The 12,341-nt window shown below is 44.5% G+C and overlaps 1 protein-coding gene across 5 annotated transcripts in view; it reads left to right on the top strand.

Moving 5' to 3' along the window:
* The window catches only part of MED25 (mediator complex subunit 25), a 474,735-nt gene that overhangs the window by 209,254 nt on the left and 253,140 nt on the right, over positions 1 to 12,341 (top strand). For all 5 annotated transcript variants that reach the window (XM_077457089.1, XM_077457091.1, XM_077457094.1 and 2 more), the window contains one exon: positions 962 to 1,019. In XM_077457089.1, coding sequence (XP_077313215.1) covers positions 962 to 1,019 — 58 coding nt within the window. The remainder of the gene's footprint in view (positions 1 to 961; positions 1,020 to 12,341) is intronic.

Genomic DNA, 12,341 nt, shown 5'->3' on the forward strand with positions numbered 1-12,341 from the left:
TGCAGGGCACTTGCAGAGGGGCCTCATTCACTTGAAAGGGTCATGCTTGGCAGGTGCTAATCACACCAACCATGATAGGGCTTATACCTTCTGCTGCTGCATATGTACACCCCTGGCCATTGCAGCTAAACTAGGTACAGTTGGGGTGGGGGTGGTAAAATCATGTCTTAACTATAGGGTTTTACCACCCGGCCCCCAAATGTAAATGAACCCTTACTGTACTATAAGGCTGCTTTTCCACTGATTTGTTGCCTTTTTACCTGTACCGTGGGTGCAACGCAGTGCATTTGTGACTTTCCTGGGTTAGCTGAGCTTTATCATAGATTTCTATTATATCCTGCAGGTGGGCTGCACTTTCTGAAACTGCACCAAAATTTCTGTTTTCAGGAGTTGTGAAGCGCTTTCAGAAAGTGCACCAAACCCGCAGGATATAACAGAAGTTTATGACTAAGTGCAGGAAAGCTGCAGGTAAACTGCAGCACATCAGTGTGAAAGCAGCCCTATACTATTATGCCCAATGTATTGCTTCACATTGACCTTAAGATCTATTCTTTCCTGCTGCTGGCACTGGATACAGCTAGCCAAAATAAGAGATTGAGTGCAGTTGGTATCACTCTGCATGGGACAGGGGCCAGCACTACAGAGGAGGCATCGGCTTATGTGACTCTTGCTCCTTACTACAGCTCCAACTTTTTATAAGTGGTCCCTCTGCATTGCATTCTGTTTGTTACTCTGGGATGCTGGGTCAGCAAGCCCAGAGCGCGATGTACAGGTTGCTGACCCTCAGTCCAGAGAAATTCAGTTTTATTACCCACCAATTTTGTAAAAAAACATTTCATAATTGCTAAATTAGGCTAAGATGTTGTTTAGTTCTTTTACTAACATCAGTTGGCTTTGTTAAAAGCTGGAGAACCACAGGCTTTAGATTTGACTAATCTGATAAATATTTCTCTGTTTGCAGGAAAACTGATCAGTGGCCTCAAAAGTTAATAATGCAGCTGATCCCACAACAGTTGCTGGTAAGTCAAATGGTCCAGTGTACTTATGGCACAAAATTTAAAAAAATTAGCAATATTGTTAATGTGATTCTGTTGCTAAAATATAAGTTGAAATTTGACATTCACTGCCTCATCCGCATACTTATGGGCATACCAGTCCCACAGGCTTAGTTTCACTGCACAAGTCCATAGCTACAAAAAGTGTAGTTTCTGACTTTTAATAAACAGACACCTGTTCCAAGGTCCAGCGATGCGGCTGAACGGGGCGTGGCTTCTCTCCCCCTCCTCCTCCATTGCCACTCTTGGCACCCGGCCGTGACAGCTTTCGGCTTCACGGCCGGGCACGCAGGGTGCATGCGTGAGTCGCACTGTGCTCCCGGGGCGGAGAGGCGATCTCCTGAGACCTGTCACGTGTCCCAGGAAATTGCCTAGAGGGAGGGGCCGCCTATGGCGAAAGGAGTCGCCGCCATGGCAGTCCCTGGGCGGAAGGAGGAAGTGGGACAGGAGGAAGTGGGACAGGAAGTCCCCCTCCTAACGAAGCGCCCCCCCCCCCCCCAAAAAAAAATTACATGCCAAATGTGGCATGTAAGGGTGCAAGGAGTGCTTAAACCGAAAGTTCAATTTGTGGGTGGAACTCCTCTAAAGAATGTTACCCCAACATATCAGATCCCGGATATATGCCTGCTGTACCATGTACTTGTATGAAAAAGTATCCTGTTCTCTTTGTATTGCTCCCTTTGTGTGAATTTCCTGTTGTTCCTGACACTCCCTCTGCTTTTCTATCAAGAACCGACCACACTAAGCAGGAGAGCACACTGCACACTGTGGTCAGTTCTTTAGCTATGCTAGGAACACAGTTATTCAATAGGAAGTGCAGTGTACTGTTGCTTCTCCTCCACCCGGTGTTATGCAGCTAAGAACAGAGGGAATGTGATAATTTTATAATGTATTTTTTTTAATCTATACACAAATGTTTTGCTTTTCATTTCTATTTTAAATGGATTGGGTTGTTTTACAGGGTGATTGTTTATGATCTCTTGTACGGTACAGGACACAGGCAACTTATTCATACGCCATGGGTTATAGGCTTGTACCTTCAGATGATTGGACACTGGCAAACTTTATTAGGATAATCCCTATAACCCTACTTACTCCTGTCTGTAGGTGCTGTACGTATTCTCCTTTCCAGAGAAACCAACTTCACCAGTTTATTATGTTATTATTTTTATTAGTTTTATCTCCCATAACTTCAAACAACCTTACTGTCTTCTAATGCCTAGTAACCTTGGGAGCTGTACCTGCACCCCATGTTGTGGGGACAACCTGTAGTGTTGCTTTGGGGACTGAATCCTGCATGGGGCACGCACCTTAGTGCAAAGCATTGAGTTAGCTACAGGGTGCTATACTGGTTCAGGTTCGTGGTCTATCACTATGGATCCCAATCACTGAAGACTCCTTTGGGGGTATGCCCACCATCAGCGTGGTGGACAGGTAAGAACTCATGCTCCAAAACTGAAACCCAAAGAAAATCCCATAGTGAGATTTACTGAGAGAGTTCTGGAAATGTTTCCTCCTGTGTTAAATTGTATTGTAGCTGTACTGTCTGCCCCCATGTTGTAAAGCATTGCACAAACTGTTGGCACTATATAAATCCTGTAAAATAATAATAGTGGTGGCCTCCTTTCGAGGCAATACCTTTCGTACCTTTCGTAGTTACACATTGTTGCATAGTTGGCAAGTAAATACACTGGTCCATCCAGTTCAAACTTAGAATCTGTGTGATTGTGAATACTGTATTCCATAGCCCTGTACATCGTGTTCACTAAAACCTCTGTTCACTGGAAGTTTTAGGAACTTGTCTACACTGCTGACACCACCAACCTTGGAAAGGAGTTCCAATTCCATTCAGGAACTCTCCAGCTAAACATTCTATCAGTATGGAAAAGCAGGCTCTTTCCCTGGATCTGCTCATACTCCTATCCTCCCAAACATGGAAGGTCCCTTTACTGGTGGATCACCACCTTAACTTAAACAGTAGGAAAATCTTTCTTTCCCTGAATTTGGAAAGTTCTTACAATGGATGCAAGCCAGGCTGGGCAGTAGTCTTCTAATCTATGCCAGTCACTCCAGCACTGATGGTCTTCATCCAGATGTGTTCAATCTAATTTGGCAAAAATGGTGACTCCGGATGTGGACATCCTAGCCTCCAGATACTACAACAGACTTCCTCTGTTTGCACCAAATTGGCCCAAAGGAACCTGATACACAGACATACTCAAACTTCTTGCAGATAACCCCCTGGTCTCTTCCCAACAGGCCACATCTACTCTCACAAAGACCTCTATTCCAAACTGCTTCACAGCCTCTGGCTTTAACGGCATGGCTGTTGAAACCCACACATTAACCCTTTTGCAGACAGCAGGGCTTTTTACAACTAAACAATACAAAAAGGTGCGCTCAGCTGGAAATAGGTGAAATCAAACAACTGCTGCAATCAAACACTCGTTGAATTTTGAGGAGAAAAAAAATGTTGTTAAAGCGGTAGTAAACCCGCTATTTTTTTTTTTAACACCTGCAAAGCAAAAGGCATAATGAGCTAGTATGCACCGCATACTAGCTCATTATGATATACTTACCTTAGAACGAGGCCCCGACATCTGCCACGATCCACGCCGAGGGAGCTGACATGCTCCCTCGGCGTTTCTTCCGGGTATCGCGGCTCCGGCGCTGTGAGTGGCCGGAGCCACGATATCGTCACTCTCGCGCATGCGCGCGGGAGATTTCTTTCCGGCCGCCGGCCACTGCTGGATTTTCAGGCCGAGAATCCCCTCGTGCGCATGCGCCGCTGCAGTCAGCGGCGCATACCGAGGGGAATATCTACAGGTTTAGGAGATATTTTTTTTACCTACAGGTAAGCCTTATTATAGGCTTTCCTGTAGGTAAAAGTTAAAAATTCGAGTATACAACCACTTTAAATAAGATGTGCTGTTTTTGACTGGATTATTATCCTAAAAATGATCAGGTAACAGATGCTACAAATAATGTGCAACATGCAAAATCAAACCATAATGAAAGTTCAAATGGCAAAGTGTCACTGGATAAGTGAAATTCTTGTTGCCTAGAACGGTGATGTATCAAGTGAATTGCATCAAAAATTATTTTTGCGGTAAATAGCCACGATCTGTTCACAAAAAAAATGACAAATAATGGTGCAAAAAGTTCATAAATAGTTCAGTGCTCCACAATTCAATGTGTTTAGTGAAAAGATGATACTCCAACTTTTCCCACATGCAACTACAAGAAACTGTAGTGCAGATGAAATAATCCACAATGGAATGTGTGTCACCGCTGTTCTCTGTATGTGAAAATTGTCTGCTTACCGAATCAAATGATCCCACCAAGAGATCATATGTGTGTGAATGGAAGCGCCTCTGAAGACAAGTGGTCAGCCAGCTCCAGGGAATGTATCCAGGCTTATGGTGCTCCTTAACCGATTGTTGACCGATGCACGCCAATATATGTTGGCACAATGGCAGCGGTGGGCAAATGGGTGTACTCTTTAAGAGGTGAGGATAGCAGCCACTGCGTACAGCATGACAGTGCCCACGAGTCCGCCAGTCTCCCGGGGATCATGTCACGGAGCCGCAGAACGGGAAAGTTACTATGTAAACAAGGCATTTCACCGTTCTCCCTTGTGTCATGACAGTGATCACTGCTCCCTGTTATAGGGAGCAGTGATCGCTATCATGTGAGTTGAAGCCCCCCACAGTTAGAATCACTCCCTTGGAGACACTTAACCCCATCATTGCCCTCTAGTGGTTAACCTCATTTCCTGCCAGTGTCATTTACACACTAATCAGTGCATTTTTATAGCACTGATTGCTGCAAAAATGACAGTGGTCCCAAAATAGTGTCAAAAGTGTATGTCCTCCAAAATGTTGCAGACAAAAATCGCAGATCGCCGCCATTACTAATCTCTTATTGTGTTTTTCCTTTTTTATTTTATTTTATTTTTTTTATTTTTTTTAACCAAAAATATGTAGACGAATACATATCCGCCTAAACTGAGGGAAAAAATCGTTTATTTTTTTTTAAATATATTTTTGGGGGATATTTATTATATTGCGTTTTCTTCAAATTTGTCACACTTTTTTTTATTTATAGCATAAAAAATAACTGCAGATGTGATCAAATACCACCAAAAGAAAACTCTATTTGTGAGAAAAAAGGACATCGATTTTGTTTGGGTGCAACGTCGCACAACCGCACTATTGTCCGTTAAAGTGACGCAGTGCCGAATCGCAAAAAGGGCTCTGGTCAGGAAGGGGGTAAAAATCTTGGAGGGCTGAAGCGGTTAACCTCGTTAATCACATCATGTGGTTATAAAAGATAATGGAAGACGCTCATAGTGCATTAATGCGTATAAAGCTGGTTTATTAAATAAAAATTGCACTTACATCAAGGACAATGAGTTTGAGCAATAGGGGATAAAATCTTGCATGGGTGCCTACAGTGCGGTCCGCGCTAGTCTATGTCACTTTGCTAGCTCCAATCCACCACGTTTGCTCTCAGAAGGCAGTGATTGGGATAAAGGCTAGGGTTTTTTTACACACATTCAGCCACTAGGAGTGTATAAATCTGGCATATGTAAGCAATCTGGTGCCTCCACAGCCACCGGATTGCTTCTAAACCGCTTCCCTGGTAAAAAGCGCCTCTTCCCATCACTTCCGTGTCCCACTATTAATTTCCCCTGGCCAGCATAGCTGGGAAAGAATCAAATGCAGTTCTATGTGCACTGCATTTGATTCATTGGAGCATAAGTGAAACATCCAGGGTCTTTTAGACTGCAAATGTTTTGTTAACCACTTTCAGACCGGACCATTTTGCTGGTAAATGACCAGAGGTCTTTTTACACTTTGGCACTGCGCTGCTTTAACTGGTAATTGCGCGGTCATGCAATGTTGTACCCAAACAAAATTTGCGTCCTTTTCTTCCCACAAATAGAGCTTTCTTTTGATGGTATTTGATTGCCTCTGCGATTTTTATTTTTTGCGATATAAACGTAAAAAGACCGCAAATTTTGAAAAAAAATGATATTTTCTACTTTTTGTTATTAGAAAAATCCAATAAACTCAATTTTAGTCATACATTTAGGCCAAAATGTATTCAGCCACATGTCTTTGGTAAAAAAAAGTCAATAATTGTATATTTATTGGTTTGCGCAAAAGTTGTCACATCTACAAACTAAGGTACGTTTTCTGGAATTTACGCAGCTTTTAGTTTACGACTGCCTATCTCATTTCTTGAGGTGCTAAAATGGCAGGGCAGTACAAACCCCCCCAAATGACCCCATTTTGGAAAGTAGACCCCCTAAGGAAATTGATAAGAGGCATGTTGAGCCCATTGAATATTTTATTTTTTTGCCTCAAGCGATTGAATAATGACAAAAAAAAAATTTTTTTTTTTTTTACACAAAGTTGTCACTAAATGATATATTGCTCACACATGCTATGGGCATATGTGAAATGACACCCCAAAATAAATTCTGCTGCTTCTCCTGAGTACGGGGATACCACATATGTGGGACTTTTTGGGAGCCTAGCCGCGTACGGGGCCCCGAAAACCAAGCACCGCCTTCAGGCTTTCTAAGGGCGTAAATTTTTGAGTTCACTTCTCACTACCTATTACAGTTTTGAAGGCCATAAAATGCCAAGATGGCACAAAACCCCCACAAATGACCCCATTTTAGAAAGTAGACACCCCAAGCTATTTGCTGAGAGGCATGTTGAGTTCATGGAATATTTTATATTTTGCCACAAGTTGCGGGAAAATTACAAACTTTTTTTTTTTTTTCACAAAGTTGTCACTAAATGATATATTGCTCACGCATGCCATGGGCATATGTGAAATGACACCCCAAAATAAATTCTGCTGCTTCTCCTGAGTACGGGGATACCACATATGTGGGACTTTTTGGGAGCCTAGCCGCGTACGGGGCCCCGAAAACCAAGCACCGCCTTCAGGCTTTCTAAGGGCGTTACAGTTTTGAAGGCCATAAAATGCCAAGATGGCACAAACCCCCCCCAAATGACCCCATTTTGGAAAGTAGACACCCCTAAATTTAGGGGTACACTAGTGAGACTAGGTAATAAATGGCGGGTGCCCTGAAACTATAAAAAAATAACTAACCAACCAGCGTCACCTGTAACAGTTATATGGTGATCACTGGTGAAAGGGTTAACTAGGGGGAAATCAGGGGGCTTTATGCGGTAGTATATGGGGGTCCCTGGTGCTATAAAAAGCTGCGGCGAACCTAAATACCTACCTGCCTAACTAGCGTCACCTGTGACACTAATACAGCGATCAGAAAAACGATCGCTTATTAGGCTGGGTTCACACTGGAGCGATGCGGGAACGCCACGAATGCGCGGCGGGTTCCCGCATCGCATGCCTCCCGGCGGCAGTTCACACTGCCCTATGCGAACTGCTGGGAGTGTCAGTGAAATGTTAATGACACCCCCAGATCAGTTCGCATATCGCAGTGCGATCTGCAAACTTGGATCGCATGGTGTGAACACCCATGCGATCCGATTCTGCTGCGGACCAAAAAAAGGGTCCCGTGCGAGTTTGCGGCGGGTGCGGCGGGTGCGACACGAATTCAGCCATACTATCTGTATAGCTGAACTCGAATCGCACAGAGATCGGATGTGATTTGCACTGCAGTGCGGTGCGAATCACATCCGTTCTCATAAACCGCTGCAATGTGAACCCAGCCTTAGTGACACTGGCGACGGGGGGTGATCACGGGGTTAAACCTTTATTGGGGGGGTTAGGGGGGTACCTTAGAACTAAAGGGGGCTAACCCTAACTGCCCTAACAGTTATTAGTCACAAATGACACCCGCCGGGTGATCAGGGGGTTAAACCTTTATTAGGTAATAAATGGCGGGTGCCCTGAAACTATAAAAAAATAACTAACCAACCAGCGTCACCTGTAACAGTTATATGGTGATCACTGGTGAAAGGGGTAACTAGGGGGCAATCAGGGGGCTTTATGCGGTAGTATATGGGGGTCCCTGGCGCTATAAAAAGCTGCGGCGAACCTAAATACCTACCTGCCTAACTAGCGTCACCTGTGACACTAATACGGCGATCAGAAAAATGATCGCTTATTAGGCTGGGTTCACACTGGAGCGATGCGGAAACGCCGCGAATCCGCGGCGGGTTCCCGCATCGCATGCCTCCCGGCGGCAGTTCACACTGCCCTATGCGGACTGCTGGGAGTGTCAGTGAAATGTTACTGACACCCCCAGATCAGTTCGCATATCGCAGTGCGATCTGCAAACTCGGATCGCATGGTGTGAACACCCATGCGATCCGATTCTGCTGCGGGCCAAAAAAAGGGTCCTGTGCGAATTTGCGGCGGGTGCGGCGAATGGCTGAACTCGAATCGCACAGAGATCGGATGTGATTTGCACTGCAGTGCGGTGCGAATCACATTCGTTCTCATAAACCGCTGCAATGTGAACCCAGCCTTAGTGACACTGGCGACGGGGGGTGATCACGGGGTTAAACCTTTATTGGGGGGGTTAGGGGGGTACATTAGAACTAAAGGGGGCTAACCCTAACTGCCCTAACAGTTATTACAGTCACAAATGACACCAATGCAAAAAAAAAAAAAAAAAAAAAAAATGACATTGGTGTCACTGTGACTGGGGGGCAGGGGTAATTGGGGGGGTGATCGGGGGGGTGTGAGTGTGCCTGGCATGTTCTACTGTGTGTGTAGAGTGTTGGTGCAACTCACCGATCCGCTCTCCTCCGTGTCGGAATGAAAAATACCGACACGGAGGAGAGAATACATCACTTCCTCTCCTGTGTTTACATTACAGGAGAGGAAGTGATGTCACGGGGGATTCCTATTCGTCGGGAGCGATCGCGAGGGGGTGGCCATGAATGAATGGCCGCCCCCTCGTCCCGGATCGCTCCCGGACGAAAACCGACCGCCGCAGGCACCGGGCGGGGGCCCGATCGGGCCCCCGACCCGCGGGAGGCAAGGGACGTACATGTACGCCAATATGCCTGCCCGTGCCATGCTGTCGACGTACATCGTCGTGCGGCGGTCGGCAACTGGTTAAAGAAAATATGTCACCAAACTCACAACTCTTGGTTCCCTATGCGATTAAAAAAATGTTGAGTAAAAGAAAAAAGTTACACGCCAGCACAAAAAAAAGACGTTTTGAGGCCTCTCACCCCTGCATACACAGACATATGAACGTGACCGCACGTGGTAGGGCGCTTACGCACAAATTGATTACGATATACATTTTACATATTGTCGCAAGCGCAATAATTCTATTATCAGATCTCCTCCGTAACGCAGAACTGATGACCTGTAAGGGGCTTTTAAAGCATCACCTATGGAACATATAAGGCACTGAAGTTTGTTGCCACTTCACAGGCACACACAAACTTTAAGCTATGAAATGGTGAACATCTATTTAATTGGTGCAACCTTATCTTTTATATGAAAATAAAGGGATAGTTCCATGCTATGGACCTCTATGACCTTTTTAGTGCATATCCCTATAGCTGCTGCCTTCACTGAAATAGCTACCAAGAGTATCGTTTAAAGAGGAAGTGGATGTGGCGCCGCTAGTGGTAAATTGCGCATGTTCAACATGTATCTCAAAAAATGTAAGTGATCACTCAAAGTGGTACTAGTTACTGTAGTTAATAATAGATACAAATAAATAAACTTATTGCCTGTGTTCAATAATACAATATTATCAAAGTGGCAGAAACTGAAAAAAATCCTTAGTGACAAGTGCTATAATGATGAGTCCATTAGTGACAGGTGCTATCACAAAACCATGTGTTATGTCTGTGTCAGTGTCTCAACTTATGCTCTCCTTTTCTTGCTGTACTCACCAGAAAGGGTGTGGTTTGTAACCAGTATTCACATTACCAATGGCTGCAAACAGATCGTAATTCAAGGAGATGTCTGTATCCTTCCTCCTTAGTTTACACTGCCCCAGTATTCTCATGCATATGCAAAATAATGATGATTCATCTACGGATTCCCAGGTTCATCTACAGGAGGGCCCCCACGCTCAGAAACAAATTGGTCCATAATGTCCTAGATCCCCAACTTAAAAGGGTTCTTTAGATGTCGAATTGCTTACAATGCAGGACAAGCCAAAGGCAACCGAGGAGTAAAGCATCAGATTTACAGTAATGTGCAAAGAATATAAAATCAAGACATGTACGAGTACACAAATGTAACATACCCTATTGATTACCCATACCGGTACCAGTGCATGTACAGGATGTCAGTCAGAGAACATATTAACATTAAAAAAGGATTTACTAACCATAGTTTATCAAGACATTTCACAGAGGTCCAACAGACACCTCTCAGTCCTGACCTTCTATGGCATAGATTTAATAAAAGGACAATGGTGAGGAGACAATAACAGAATCAAGGTCTCACAAAATGAAACAAAGTGTATATTCTTACTAAATTCCCTCCATCTAGAAGGCCCGAATATAGATATTGACTGCTTTATATCTAATGATTGATTTTTATCAGCTTGTACCCCCCCTGCATATATATACTTTTCCACCAGAGTTAGACCCCTTTCACACTGCCAACGTTTTTCAGGCGCTACAGCTCTAAAAATAGCGCCTGAAAAAAGCGTCTCCTTTCACACTGGAGCAGTGCACTGGCAGGGCGTCTCAAAAAGTCCTGCCAGCATCTTCTTTGGAGCGGCGAAGGAGTGGTGAACTCACCGCTTCTCCACCGCTGCTCCCCAATTAAATCAATGGGTCAGCGTTGTGCTACCGCCAGCAAAACGCCACTCTGGTGGAGTTTTGTAGGTGGGTTGAACCCCTTTTTGGCCGCTAGCGGGGGGCTAAAACAACCCCGCTAGCAGCCGAATAGCGCAGCTATAACGACGGTAAAGCATCGCTAACAAATAGTGCCACTTTACCGCAGACGCCCCCCCATATCGGCTTATGTAATGACCCATTAGAGCAGGGATAGGGAACCTATGGCTCGCAAGCCAGATGTGGCTCTTTTGATGGCTGCATCTGGCTCTCACCTCTCAATCCGCGGATTGCGCGGTGTGCCAATCAATGGATTGAGCCCATAGGAAATGCCGCAGCTTCCGCCTAGCTCCAGAGCTGCGGCCATCTTGGTACACCTGGCGGCGGCCTAGGTGAGTGGCGCGCTGACGTCATCATCAGCCGCCTCAACTGCCCGTGGATCTGCCTGCCTGTGTAGTGGTAAGCAAGCAGACAATTGTAGGGGAGATGTGGATATTACAGTGGGGGAGATGACGTGGATATTACAGTTATAATTGAAATTAATCGATTAAAAAAAAAATAATTGTTTTAAACATATTGTATGGCTCTCGTGGAATTACATTTTAAAATGTGGCGTTCATGGCTCACTCAGCCAAAAAGGTTCCCTACCCCTGCATTAGAAGTAACTTCTACAGTTTCCCATTTAATATATAATTTATCATATTTTATATTCTCATTTTTCATTTTTACAATTTTATAATTTTTCATACCAATCATTCATTTGTATTAAATCTTTTTTGTCCTCGATGGTACTTCTGACTTGATTTTACACATTTTTATATGTATTATTATTATTATTATTATAATACAGGATTTATATACCGCTAACAGTTTACGTAGCGCTTTACAACTTGAGGGTAGACAGTACAAATACAATACACTTTAATACAGTAGGTATCAGAGGCCCCTGTTCCTTAGAGCTTACAGTCTAAGAGGGAAGGTCAAGAGGTAATAACTGTGGGCAGTGTGCTGATTGAGAAGATAAATGTACAATTGTTAGGTGGGGCCAGATAGGCTTCTTTGAAAAGATGAGTTTTCAGGGATCGTCTGAAAGTGGATAAAGTAGGAGAAAATCTGACAAATTTGGGTAGAGCATTCCAGAGGGTGGGAGAGAGTCTGGAGAAGTCCCGAAGGCGAGCATGGGATAAGGTGACAAGGGAGTTTGAGAGCAGGTGGTCTTGGGAGGAGAGAAGAGAATGATTAGGTTGCTATTTTGAGACTAGGTTAGTGATGTAGCTGGGGGCCAGGTTGTGGATGGCTTTGTAAGTTAGTATCTTGAATTTAATTCGGTGGCTGAGTGGCAGCCAATGGAGAGATTGGCAGAGGGGTATAGCAGACGCTGAGCAGTTTGTGAGGTTGATGAGCCTGGCAGCAGCGTTCATGATGGACTTAAGTGTGGATAGCCTATTTAGAGGCAAGCCACTGAGGAGGGAGTTGCAGTAGTCAAGGTGGGAGATGACCAGGGAGTGTATTAGAAGCT

The sequence above is a fragment of the Lithobates pipiens genome, unplaced genomic scaffold (assembly GCF_037356315.1).
Source record: "Lithobates pipiens isolate NorthernLeopardFrog02 unplaced genomic scaffold, aLitPip1_a1.2 Scaffold_27, whole genome shotgun sequence".
NCBI lineage: Eukaryota > Metazoa > Chordata > Amphibia > Anura > Ranidae > Lithobates > Lithobates pipiens.